Source organism: Leptinotarsa decemlineata, unplaced genomic scaffold, assembly GCF_025532065.1.
Source record: "Leptinotarsa decemlineata unplaced genomic scaffold, Ldec_3_MD MMD2_tig00026282_RagTag_RagTag, whole genome shotgun sequence".
In the NCBI taxonomy this organism is placed as follows: Eukaryota; Metazoa; Arthropoda; class Insecta; order Coleoptera; family Chrysomelidae; genus Leptinotarsa; species Leptinotarsa decemlineata.
The window spans coordinates 14,656,769-14,671,571 of record NW_027412668.1 but is presented as its reverse complement, the minus strand read 5'-3'; the positions used below and the strand labels follow the sequence as shown (position 1 = coordinate 14,671,571).

General features: G+C 35.6%; 1 protein-coding gene across 1 annotated transcript in view; it reads left to right on the top strand.

Moving 5' to 3' along the window:
* The first annotated feature begins 212 nt into the window (after positions 1-212).
* The window catches only part of Kif19A (Kinesin family member 19A), a 62,987-nt gene continuing 48,396 nt past the window's right edge, over positions 213-14,803 (top strand). The window contains exons 1-2 of the mRNA XM_023173509.2: positions 213-477; positions 13,987-14,144. Of these exons, the coding sequence (XP_023029277.2) occupies positions 319-477; positions 13,987-14,144 (317 nt within the window). The 5' untranslated portion in view covers positions 213-318. The remainder of the gene's footprint in view (positions 478-13,986; positions 14,145-14,803) is intronic.

Here is a 14,803-nt window from a genome sequence, read left to right as displayed (position 1 = left end):
GTATTATGGAAATTACATTTTGATATGAGAAATTTCTCTTATCATTACGAATTAATTACGAATAAAACTCAGTGCCAAGCAAATGTCGTCCCTGAAATGAAACTCTTTAACATTCGAACATGAATTTTATCGAACCGTTGTTGCCACTGGTAACCATGCCTGAAAGGTCTGATACCAGCATGGCATGATCGAAATAGAAATATTCAGAACTTCAATGCGGCCGCTGGTACGTGCTCAGCTAAGGAAAATATCGCGTGCGCTGGACATAAACGATAAATATCAATTTCTAAATGCGACTCTTTGAATTGTGATTGAGTTATGTGTGAAAAAATGACACCTGGAACACCTTCAAGTTCGGGTAGTGACACGTCAAAACCGCCCTTACGTGGGGCTGAAGAACGGCTGATGGTCGCAGTGAGGATACGGCCCTTGAAGCCGGATGAATCTACAAGAGTACTGCATGCTGTGAATAAGAAGGTGACACGTTATTGCTCATTAATTTCTCTCTCATTTGTTCTGAAGAGCATCCAATGCAAAACGATTTGAACCATGGGATATTCGTGATTTTTGAGGATGGTTTCAAAAATATAGAACCTCGAAGAAAATTGATGTGAAGAATTTGAAACCTCTGGCGTAGGATTAAACTACTGAAAAACTTTTCCCTCACTTACTAAAATAGACTTGAGGTCTTTAGAAAAACATTAAAAAAATGTCACTCTCAGATCCAAAATAATCTTTGAAATGCAAAAATTTTAAAGTATACTGGAAGTTCTATTCAGAATTCAAAATCCCAGCCATTTCTAGTGAAACCTGGAAGTGGCCGAAAAAAGAAAAGTATGCGAACACTTTTCCATATATGAGAAAGAAAGGTTTTAGCTTTCTACTCCTCCATCTTGATACAAAAATGTGGGAATCTTCCAAAGAAAAGAAGGAGGCAATTAATTTAAAAAAGTAACTGTAAACAGAGATGTGTAGATCATGCAAAAAAGTAACTTTCAGACACAAACTGGAAGAGAAACCCTCATTCAATTACCCGAAAGAAAAATACTTTCGTAACAAACACTTTTATATGAAAACTGAATTATTCACGAAGCTCTTTTTTCTATTTAGTGTGTATTCCAAACATTTGTTATGGAATTGAAGCAGATATCATCCACAGGATTCCTACACAATATAGTAAATGGAAGAGGTTAAATTTCACTCATATGGAACACTGTCATTCTCACTGGTAGACATCCGATGTTTCGCCGTAAGACACTTGCTTTATCAGCTCTTCAGTACCTAATCTGGATAACATTATAAAAAAAACACTCGTTTCATTCATAAAATTACAACTTTTTGTTACAAAATGAGTTCAATCTATTTATGTCATCGATGACAGTACGTAATGACATTCAATCGTTCATTTGATTAAATCCCAGCCAAAGGAATCTTGTATCAAGTAGAAGGCCAAAACCTTTTTTCGTCGAATATCAACCCCTTCTAAAAATATACCGCTTTCAATTTATTCTTCCATCTACATGGTATTTACCTAAACAACTTCTCATTTTGATACATCTGATACTCAGGAAGTTATGGCTTGCCTAATAGACTCGTTAAGACCCGGTAAATAAATTTGGATTTTTGTAGTGTATTATACTACTTTTAATCATATTTTTCCTCATTTTGTGGAGTTCCAATTAAGAAGCATCTCACGGTTCCTGAATTGTTTGAGGATATTTTTGATTTCATGCGGATCAAACTGTGATGATGTGCATCATACAAAAGACCGGGCTACGCTCAGGGAGTTGGTTCTAATGAGATTGTTTGGTAATGTAATACCTAGCGAAACCTATGTATGGTAATATACATTCTAACTTCAGGAAGAAACAGATTTTTTTGATTCAGACTTTTTTAAACACCGGATCTGCCTCTCATACAATGTAAAATTATGGCAAGACCGAGAGTGTTTATGAAAAGGTTATATATTGTTACGTTCCTAGTGTGGGTTGTTTAGCTGGAGTTCAGATTACAATAAAGAAAGAAACCAAATTAATGGTTAAGCACCACTCTCTCTAAAGTAAAATTAAAACTGAAAGTAAATTAATAGTAAATAGCACAGTCACTCCAGCTCCGGTCTCACGGAATAATGTTTGGGGTAGAGGAAACCCACTTAAGGAAAAATCTGTTGCGAAGATGTTGCAAATACCCGAGCAGCTGCTGCGAAGATGTCATTGGAACAGACAGGATAATAAGAACAAGGCACATAGAGAAGGCAGCAACTACATGCTAACGAAGGTCACCTCCTATACTTATAACGCCCCTCTTGAGCAACACGACCCCCCGCAGGGCCCCTTCGCGATGGTAGAGCAAGGAAGAGAGATCTCTCAAGCTTTCAAGAAGCTGAACTCTTTGATAAATATGGGAGAGATGTTGAGGTCGATCAACGACCTTATTGACTCCTGGAAGGTATTACAGGATCTTTCGAGAACAACGAGAGTTTTTTGGTATGTGCCTTCTCTGGGAGTTTTTTTACTGAACTCGAAATGTGATCTTTAATTGATCTGAATACCAACAACATAATAACTGACACACAAGCCTAAGGCAGGACTTGTCAGCAAAAAGCACATATTAATTGTATAATTGTCGGGTATTTTTTTGTTTTTGGTCGCTTGGGAGCTGTCTGACTTGTCCATTTAGTCCAAGTCTCCAGAAAACACTGCAGCCTCTTGGGCTCATTGCGTTTATTCTTCCATCTTTTCATGACACCTGTACTAGTTTGTACAGGTTCCGTATTGGATGTTCGTCATATTCTTCTGGACGTAATTTTGTACGTCCATATATTGCCTGCTTCCTGTGATTCAGTGCCTCACATTAGCATAAGATGTGTATAGCTGTTTCTATCCATTTTTCTATCCATTCGTTGCATGATCTGCAGCTGAGGTCTTCGTTGTACAGCCCCATTTTATTAAGGTGTCCTCTAAGCGGACAATGACCGGTTGGTAACCCTGTGATTATTCTGAGCCGATCCCTACTATATTGAAGTAGTTCTTCGGTTCTTTTCCCGGACGGTTCCCTAATGAAGGTTCTACTGTGTTTGTTGCCAGGTTTGTTGCCAGGTTCTTTTGTCCAGTACTCTGTGTGCTTCTTATTGGTCCATGTCCTGATCTGGTTTCGTACTAATGATTGTGGTACCCCCAGAGCTATATATGAAGTTAATGATCCGCGTCTAGCACAATTGTCGGGGATAATACGATATCACCCCTCACCAAGATGCCGCCTAAGATCGACAGAAGAAATTTCACATATATCATTGATGAACGAGGTGTCCAGAGGCGATCCTATAGACGGTGATTTTGTAAGGGGGGATATACTTGTTTTTACTATTCAGGCTTGTTCTTCAATGACAGTTGAGTCCATCGATGCATTCATGACTTGAACCTAGCACCACTGATAGAACCTGTAGCAGATCGAAACAGTGATGCTTGGTGTTCGATCACTAATGCTTTATTTTTGGGGCTCTGATTCAAACTAGTTTCTAAGTAGTGAAAGTTGCATAGTCTCGTCTATCAAATACATTCATGACTTGAGTCTTCTGTCGATTCATTGAATATCGCCTCCGCAAGGAGAGATGTCATTTACGTTTCCTAGTCAGTTTTGTGATTTAAAGATCTTTTGGTTCAACAATGCATTCGGGGTTCAGTTTAATCCCACCGATGAGATGGTCAAACAGTGCTACCTGATGTTGGATGAAGAATGTGTTATTATGCTTTCTTCAGTTAGAAATAACGTATTTTATGATGAGGCGACATTTTGGTTGAATTATACAGTTAGTAAACGAAATTGCCGTTACTGGGTTATTCAAAATATCACTGTATGCACATGCGCATGGTGAAGAATAAAAGGGTAGCGATGATTCAACGTATGATTGAGGAAAAGAGTGCAAGGGGGCATGTACCCAGGTAGAGTGGCGGAGGTGACAGGATGATAATAATGTAGGCAACAAAAGAGCCCATGAAGAAGCAGCCAAAGGTATGGAATGTAGGGAGAATGGATAGCAAGGATGAGGAGAGAGAAATAATTGAAGAAAGCAACATGGGAGAATGGCAACGGGAATGGGAGAGTGGCATGACTTGGCGGCTGTTCTACAGGTTCTTTAAAACCGTCAGATATGAATCATTGAATCTGTCGCGAAAAACTGTTCAACTGCTCACGGGGCATGGCAATTTTCCGGAATTCCTGGCAAGATTGAATCTGGGGCTTGGGGTGCCGTGCCCCTGTGACTATGGAGAGCCTGAAACGGCATAACATGTGATGGAGAAATGTATGAATGGAGACATAATCAGATGGGGTGAATGAAAAAAGAAAATGGAACGAACGAATGGAGAACTGACACTGAGGGACGCGAACGGAAGACCAAATAAATGGATAAGTTTTGTTAATGAAAGGGCAGAGAATCTGGTGAGGGATGAGAGGGAAGGATGAGTGGTAAGCTGCCGGCTTACTGACGTAAAGCTGGAACTACTATTGGAGAGTGGTCGCGGTCTACTCAGTCAGGGCAGGCCACTGAATCGGTAATTATATTTTCCATAACTCCATTCGCAGTATAGTATGTTTGGGTATAAGGGTTGGCTGGGGCTAACAAGAACAGTAGAATTGTCAGTTTCTCCACTTCTTAGGATTATTTTCATTTGCATGTTAATACTTGTAATGTATGAAATTATCTGTATAAGGTAACTGTTGAAAATAATATCAATAAAGGAAATTGGGTCTTCTAGCCCACTGGTTCGTCCCTTCGTGTGATCGACGTTACGCGTCGCCTACACGGGGGGTGGGGAGAGCTCGGAGGAGTAGGGATTTCCTTGATAGTGGTGGAGATAGATACAGGTGAGATGCCTAGTTGCAAGGCCTACGGACCGGGTCAACGTATTCCCATGAACATCTTTGAAAGCTTAATGTTTTGGATGGTTCAATGGGTTCTAGAATTGTTTGTGGTCACACTTCTTCGAGGGAATGCTGGATGGTGAAGTACCCAAATTTTCTTCGAAATGAAATGTATCTTATATAAAATCATGTTGTACAGAGAATAATAATTTGCTTGTAGCAAGACAGTTCTTCTCCACATTATACATCTCCAGCTCGTGAACATTTCAATTAAATGATTCTGATTGGTGATGTGACAGATGAGGACTTATTAAATAGCCAGCAGCAACACCAGACTTAATTTGGTAGGACTATTTTCTTTGATATCATTCGAAAAGTAAACTTTATGGTAATGAACCTTAAAATTTTGAGGTGCTACAGAAAGGTGTCATCAAGAAATCCACTTAGTTAGCCCAAAAATAGTAGATAATGATCAACAAGCCCTTTTCGCTTAGTTAGCCCAAAAATAGTAGATAATTTTCAAGAAGCCTTTTCTGCACCGTTAATGGACAGCAAATAAAACATCTGATTTGGCGATGATGATTCAATAGAATGTATCCGTTACTTTTGTGAAGCACTTCAGTACTTTACTATACATAGTAAACTACTTCAATGCTGATGTTACAATTTTGAATATGTGTATATGAAATTGTGAGGAATTTATTACTTTTTGTTTCACCCAGTGACATTTTCACGTGAATTAATTCACTTTCATCAATCATAACTTAGTATGTAATAATTTTTCTGTTGATGGTTAGTATTATTCAACAGCCTTTAAACAAGGTGTGATTAGAACATTATTTATATACCGTTACATTAGGCTTATAGTCATTCTCAAATGGTACCATTGCACACAATGCAGTGAAAAATCTAATTATACACACATATTTGCATAATTCTTTCGTCAAACTCAAATATCATACAAGGTTCCAATCCGCTCCCAAAGATTATTCATATATATGCTAATTCTATTCGTGCACGAAAGGCAGTTTGCCACAAACCATGATCGCGTTGCTGAGCTGTCGAAAGTATCGAATATTACACGATCACCGACTACGGAAAACCATGGTAATAATTTTTACGCGTGATTTTTGGATGAAGTGAAAATGTTGGTAGAGAATAGTCAAATAATATTTTGACTTTCAGCAAACCCCTTTTGAATATCGAAGTTTCCTTTTACTCTTCTCCCTCTTCTTTGTATTCCAGGAGATGCCAATCACTCTTGGCGGTGAAATATTGAGGAACGAACGACAAACGATCAAGATAAACGACTGATACAAAAGGCTGACAGCAAAAGCTTCACTTAGTTTATAATTATAGTCAACCTTTTTTGGGTTTTCACCTTCCACAATCTAAAGAATATGAAAATGCAGAAGTATTTTTAGATTTAAAAATTTTCTTTTCATCAATAATTCATCGTGTTTGACGCTTTCGCCTGTTTGCCTATCAAAAAATAAATAAATAGCTAGAAGTTATACAGATACTTATCTTAACGCTTCAGCGGCTCAAATCTGCCTCCGTTTCAATTGGAAAAAATCTGATGAATATTGCAGTTTCTTCTTTGGTTAAAAATTTTTTCGAATTTTTATCGAGGACGTTTGAGAATAAAATGCACCAAGAAAAAAAGCCACAAGATTAATTATTTTCTTCCAATTCTGAAGACAAATGCAGATTTTAGCGCCCGAAACATTGATAAAAACATCTGTATAATTTCTAAGGCTTTTGGAGACAAACATCGAGAGGTAGTTATTGATGATGCGATTATGTCTCTCGAACATTCCATCGGATTGTGGGTGAAGAGCAGTTGTTCTTGTCTTCTTTATTCCCAACAGAGTCATCATTTCCTTCTATGAATCCGATTCGAAGTTGCGGCCCAGATCCGAGTGTAGTTCTTGAGATACTCCGTGTCTGGCAATTACGTTCTGCAACAGGGCCATTTGGAGAAGTAGCCCATCACAACCATAAGGTACTTGCTACCGGATGTGGTGATAGGGAGTGGTCCCAAAATGTCTTGCTAGTCGTGCTTGGAAATCTCTTGTCATTCCGGTCTCGCTCATTTGGCAATCCATTACCGTACAGTTTTCAAGACGGGATCCTCCTTCTGCATGCGCTACGATGCTGTTTTGCCTCGTCAGGAAGGCAGTATCACCCTCTGAGGCTGTTAACGACCGTACCACAGCGAGGTCAGGTGAATCCTTACAGGTTGCTACCCTTCGCGTCAGAGGTAACTCCTTTCGGGAGTTAGGGGAGCTTATCTCCCTATCAGAGCTGTCCATAAAGGCGTTTCTGCCAGATACCTTATCACGTCTGGTGGGAAGTTCTTCATCTGGTAGCTGGGTATCCTTGTCCTCCTGGCGTTGACAAAATTTGCATCCATATACCAGGCATGGTCTTCTTGAGAAGCTATCTGCGTTTCCGTGATTCTTTCCTTTCCGATGTTGAATTTCAAAATCGTAAGTTTGTAACTTTTTGATCCCACTTCTGACACCAAATATTACGTTTCTCCCCGTGGGTTGACCAATAATTGACTACACTGAATAATCAAACTCAACTTCATTTCACTTTGACTACAACAAACACTTCAACTAAAACTTCAACTATTGTTTGTTACCTTTTCGTGAAACTTTTTAGTGAAATTCTCACAATGAAGTTTTTCTTTAATACGACATCTATCAGATTAGAACATAAAGTTGTGTTTTTTTGGATAGCACACGAATACTACAATGTCAACTACTATCTGTTATAAATCTGTTATTCAATGATCAGCTGCTTGAATATTGTCATTGCGAGTCAGAGGAGACGCTCGTATATTTCTTCTTCTGATCATACTTGTGGAAGATACAGTTTCTAAGAGTACGGAGGAACACGTTGTCCACAGATGAAAGCCCAGTATTCAAGAGGTTACGTTGACGATACCAGATTCAGCATTTGATTAATTGATTCTTACAAAAGACAAAGGGATATCGTGAACTGATCCTAACTTCCATTATCGAAAGAGTTATTTATAGGTGGTTTTTGTAGCGATTTCCCTTATCCCTTCACAAGAATGATACGAAAAACTACTCTTGTACCAAATCATTTCACGTGTTGCAATATACAGGGAATATAAGAATATGTTTTTTCAAAGAAGTAAAGCAAAAAAATGAAATGCAGAATCGATTCGATTGGAAATGCTGTTTTCTATTTTATATCTGCAGAAGTAAATATTTTTTGAAGTTTTGGTTATTTTTGACATCGATGTCACTACGAAAAAATGGATTAACCTGAGTGGTTTGTAAGAGTCAGACTAATAGTTGATTATTGACTATTATGCTTTATGCACATGTAGTTGTGCGTGACCAACAAGGCGATTACTACCGTTAGGTTTATTGATTATAAATATTATTAAAATTATATACCATTTTATGTTGACTTGTGTTATAAACTGTTGGGCCATTAAGAAATTACTTTGATGATCAAACTGAATTAAGAAATATCTCACAGTTCTTTTTATCAATATTATCACATAATTCGTATGGGACTGACTTGATCAATGCATACACTGTTAACAGTGTGTATTAGCTGCATAGAATGGATAAAAAGTGCTCTAATGTTGATTGGTATTTTAAGTTGGTCTTTTTTTCTACAACAGTTTTTATGTGTCATGCAACAGTTTCTGTAACAATGTAACACACTGTATATTACTCAATTTTTGGTTTCTTCGAAAAATTCTAGACATATTTTATGTACAATGTTCTAAAGCTTGCTCAATTTATTTCGGAAATAATGTGTTCTCAGATTTATGGCAAAAATCAACAGGAAAAAATTATTCAATTACAGAATTTTGCTACATCCTCAAAAACTAATGGACATTAACGTTAATTTCTTAAGAGGTACGCTACTCGCTGTGTTTCAGTGCATTGTTTTTCATAAATATAAAATCAAAATTAATTATTAATTAATTGAGGAAAATTCAATCTACCAAGAGAGTAGATTTTACATTTACTGACTCTTGAGACAGACCAAATAAACACGAGGCTGATGCACAGATAAATGCACACTTTATTTATGAAATTTAAAAATACATATAATCAACTTACTGATGACTTGATAGTGTATCGGAATGTTATTTTGCTTTCTTTGCATGAGGCTTCTCATTTTCACTTTCTAAATTATCACAGTCAGACATATTTAATTAAAAAAAAATTATTTATTTGGTGAAACAGAGATTATTTATACTGTAGTAAACACAAATGTATATACTATAGGTGTCCCAGCTCAGTGTGGCGAGAGAAATAGCGTAACGTCGAACCAGTGGGAAGAGAATCGCACAGTTGCCTGTGCATGGTGACCTGCCGCCTCGGCATGATGTTTCATATCGAAAACTTGGGAAAAATTAATGGTTTATTTCACTGGAGGGAAACTTTTTCACCTAGTCAATCTGCGCACATCGCTATTGAATATGTTCGATTGTGCTTTCCACGTGCTCTTTAATTGTTGTTGAATAGCAACTACTTCAGTTCTTGCCAAGTTGGTGTTAAATGCACCGTTTGGTAGTTCTGATGTGAAGCCACAGGATCAGGGTAATCTTGTAAATGCCGGCGGATGACAGAGACTCCCTTTTTGTTTTTGACCAACCTGATAGTATTGCGTAGTTGATCAGATGGCTTGTTAATGGTCTTGATGTAGTGAGGTTGAAACAGTTTTCCAATGGCATCCGTGATATTAGTTATGTGATGCAAGGAGACTGTGTCTGTCACTGGCGAGTGGTTCGTATTGAAAGGTGGAGGGCTTGTTTGATTTTTTGTAGAACTTGGTCTAAATGAAACGTGGTCTGAAAAACCCGCAATTGTCTCTGATCTTTCACCAAAATATGTTAAAGTTTCGTGAATTTGAGGCTTTGTTTTTTGAATTTTATATGTTTTGAAACCATTACTATGTCCTATTTGTATATTCATTTCAATTTCCCTATTTAGATTGCTAGTAGATGGAGGCAACGAGAATGTTCTAGGTATCTTCACGGATCTTATGTGCCTTCGATTCAATCAATCATTCAACTTTATTAAACAAAATGAGCTACTATGGCATTCGTGGAACCTGTCAACAAATGTTCACTCCGTATTTGACCAACCGAATACAGCGAGTGGAGTGCAATAATAAAAAAGTCAATTCCTACAAATTGAAAGGGCAGTACCCAAGGTTCAATCTTGGGACCTCTGCTGTTCCTCATTTATATTAATGACCTACCCTATAATGTGGCTGCACATAACAGATTATCTGTACTCTTTGCAGATGACACTACACTCACAATCAGTATAGAAAGGGATGAAGATCTCAAAATAGCTCAAGATGATGTCAGACAACAAGCACATTCAAGGTTTGCCAGCAATTAATTCATACTGAATGAGAGTAAAAGTGTAAGCCTAAAATTTGATTGCAGGCCAAATAATTCTGCTAATCAGGAAGAAATGTATGTAAATGTGAAATTTCTAGGTGTATATATATATATATATATATATATATATATATATATGGAACCAACAAATAATGGGGCTAAGCAGCAAATGAAAGAGTACTCTTTAAAGTTTGTCCAAGCTTTCGAAAATTTAATAAATTGTTTCCATCATCAGGGATGCTACAATTTGAGGGTGTAAGTAATATTAATATATAATTATGAATGGTTAGACTTACAACTTTTTGAGGATGTTTCATACGATGGTGATGTAAAATATTGGACACAACATGATGGATGAACATTGATACAATACATTTATAAAACTGGTTAAAGGATGTCTAATATTGGATAAAATATTTGTGAAAAACGTTACAGTTTAAAATTATTTTGAAGGAAGAATAATGTCACATGTCGAAATTTCACAAAACATTAATTTGGAAGGATTGACAGATAGTTGACATGACATATGTCAGTGGTTCTAGTGATAAAAGCTGTTACCAACTTTGACTTGTAAAGAATTATTTTTGGAAATTTCTACCTGTGCAGCTTTTTTAAAATGAATGTAGGATAATAACATTTGGATTAAAGTATAAAGTACATATTTCTTAACATACTTAAAGGATATGAATTATCCAGAAAAAGTTTAAGCAAAATATCAAGATTTTTTTTGTGAAATTTTGTTTAATTCCTCATCCATATCAGACATTAATATAACCTTACCGCCAAACCCAAATATAATTGAAAACAATGGAATTAATATTGCTCCAACTCCAGTTTTTTATAGTACTTTACCCTTCATTAAGGAGATCACCCCCAAATTCTCTAGAATTTTCAATGAATTGCCTAATATTAAAATAGCCACCAAAGCAGTTCTCACGATTAGAACTTTACACACCAGAGTTAAAGATAAACCCCTCATTACTTCTCGAATAAATGTAATATATAGTATTCCATGTCAATCGTGCAACAAAATCTATGTTGGTCAAACGTCAAGAACTTTAAGTTCCAGAATAACTTCTCATAAAAGCGATTGTAGACACCATCCTGAAAGATGTGCTCTAGCTGAACATGTCAATAAGTTTGACCACCATATGAATTTTGATGCCACTAAGGTCTTAGCTAGTGAAACACATTTAACAAAAAGGTCCTTTCTTGAAATGGCCTTCATTGCTGAAAATAAAAATTGCATCAACAAAAAAACAGATATTAATCATCTTAGTGAGATATATTCCTATCTTTTGACGTTAGATAAAAATCCATATAACAATGTTTCAATGAATTCACCCAATCTAGCATTAATAGAATAATGTACTTTATACATTAATCCAAATGTTATTATCCTACATTCATTTTAAAAAAGCTGCACAGGTAGAAATTTCCAAAAATAATTCTTTACAAGTCAAAGTTGGTAACAGCTTTTATCACTAGAACCACTGACATATGTCATGTCAACTATCTGTCAATCCTTCCAAATTGATGTTTTGTGAAATTTCGACATGTGACATAATTCTTCCTCCAAAATAATTTTAAACTGTAACGTTTTTCACAAATATTTTATCCAATATGAGACATCCTTTAACCAGTTTTATAAATGTATTGTATCAATGTTCATCCATCATGTTGTGTCCAATATTTTACATAACCATCGTATGAAACATCCTCAAAAAGTTGTAAGTCTAACCATTCATAATTATATATTAATATTACTTACACCCTCAAATTGTAGCATCCCTGATGATGGAAACAATTTATTATTATAAGTAATTTTTCATAGAGAAGGTTTTTAGGCGCCACTAGATGGCGCTGTAGAACAATTTTTTGAAGGCACTTTTCATAACGCTGCGCACGCCTAAGATCGTTGATTCTGATTCTGTCAAAACATTGGAACAGCAGCGATACAGCAACATAGTACTAGTATAATATAAATTGATTTGAAATCCCTAAAAAATAGGGGAAAAAAAAGAAACAAAAAAGAAAAAGAAAAAAAAAGAGAGAGAAAAGAAAGACATTTTTTGAAAATTAAAAACTTTTTTTTTCTTCTTCTTTTTGTTCAAGGACTTCAAAGCACTTCTAGAATCGTACTTATCCCACCGTCAACAATATAATGGTTGCAATTCAGAAATGGATAAAGCAATTAGCGGTGTATCACAAGGATACAATTTGGGTCAACTATAGTTTTTATTATACCTAGGTAAATGACATGCGTCTATCTCTCGTTATTTGTAATTATATACTTGATATATTGATTTATTTTCAAGGATGGTATATCAAAAATTGTCTCTTAGTGAAAATAACCATTCACTAGAGAAAACAATAGTATTCAATAAGGATACTCATTCGATTATGTAGAGTTGAAGCGTACTGATTAGATGAAAGATCTAGGAGTCCTTTATGATGCAAAGCTTACCTTCAATATATGACTTTCTTAAGGAATTGTAGAGATTTTACAAATTTGTCTGCTCTAGCGACATTGTATCATTGTTTTGTTTGATCTAATTTGGAATATGGATCTCTGATATGGAACTGAAAACTCCACGACAAATATCGTCTTGCTCTGGTGGTCGAAAATGAACAACAAGAAATGAAAATTGAAAATAAAAGATTCCAAACCAAGTTACTTCACGATGTTTCGATTGTTAGTATCCACAATCGTCATCGGGTGATAATACCTTCAAACAAACGAAGTTATCTGGTATTTGGATAAATCACTAAAGATGGTTTCGTTAGTGGAAAAAAAGTTTGATCAGTTCAAAGTGCTCACTTTTGAAAAAAAGAGTGCAAAGTGAAAAGAGCATTTTGGTAAGTTTGTAAAAAATTGCATTATCATCAAGACATTCAAAAACTATCAATGATTCGCAGTACCTATATGCGCTATAATGTGTATTGATCAATGTAGTAGTAGTTGAGAAAAATAGGATTTTTGTAAATTTACAAAAAATACTCTTTCCAAGCTTGAGTTTTTCAGAACTGACCACTTTGAACTGAACTCTGCCTTTAAGATGTAACAAAACAATTTACTACATATCATTCTTCTTTTATTTTAGTACAAAAAAGTCGAGATGGCATACGTCTATCTCTTGAAGATATCTTACTTTACCCAATTCATTTTTGACAAAAATAGTTACATATAATGTAACACATAATGACGAATACCTACGATATCAATACTTTTGAAATCAAATACGTTAGCTACCATGCACATTCAATTGGCCTTAATACCATACAATTTGGATTATTATCTTAGGAATTTTGCAAAATCAACACTATCGCGCGACCAATTCAAGTGGCCTTACATATCAAATCAACACGTGCGATGAAAAAAGGTTACGCTTCCACGTGGTGGGATTCTAATCTTCCTTAGACGATTCATCGAAACCTTAAAGTGACTCTTAAGAAAAACGGCCTACTTAAACATCAGTTGAGATATTATAAGATCAGTCAATTGGAAAAAGTAAGGTCACAGTCGCATCAATTGAAAATAACCTTCTTTTTTAAAAAGTAACCGCTGTCAAAAATGCTGGTCAGCCAGTGCCTAGGAAGTGGTTTCAGATTGTTTCAGAGAAACTTCTGCATTCTGTGTCTATTTTAATTTTTGATAAATATAACTGCATCATCAAAAATATGTAATTATTTATTTATTCATTTTGCAGAGTATCGTTCTGGAGGAGACAGATAAAATGGATGTTTTGAGACAGAAGAGAGGTGTTGATAAGCAGTATTCCTTCGATGTGGTTTTCGGAGAAGACTCGACCCAAGAAGAGGTTTACGAAGTCACTACAAGTAACCTCCTCAAAGACGTGCTGAAAGGGTAAGAGAATAATGTTTCAAGTATGTTAAATTTTATAGTTGAACAAGTAATTATAGTTGCTTCAAATGTTCATGAATTTGTTGAAGTATGAAAATCAACAAGACCGTAATTTTCGAAATGAAATGATTTGAATTTTCAATAATGTGATATGTACATAATGCTGTACATGAAAACTTGAGAACATATTCATTTGGTTAGTATCACACGAGAACTTTTAAGGGTACTGATTATATCTGATCACCCTCAGACCTTCCTCAATACTATACATATATATTCAAATAGATCAGTTGACAAAAAATTGATAGATATTTGACAGCTTTCTAAAATGTTTTTGCCAATATATCTCTGGCAAATAGATGACTACCAGAACATCTTCGAACTGAACAAAAAAAGAGTCAACAGCTACATTGGAACTGAGCGAACCGGACACACATAGAAAAGGAAGAAACGAAGACTTTATCTAAAAATGAAAACGAAAAATCGAATGAATAGTTTTCAAATATGAATAGAATATGAAGAAAAATATTGGAATGTGGAATGTATTCTGTCCAATGAAAAATGGGACAATATGTAGTTCATAGTAAAATAATGATTTTCCGATAGAAAATTTCACTTCTTCAACAATGAATTCAATTGAGAAGCGAAAATTAAAAGTAGTC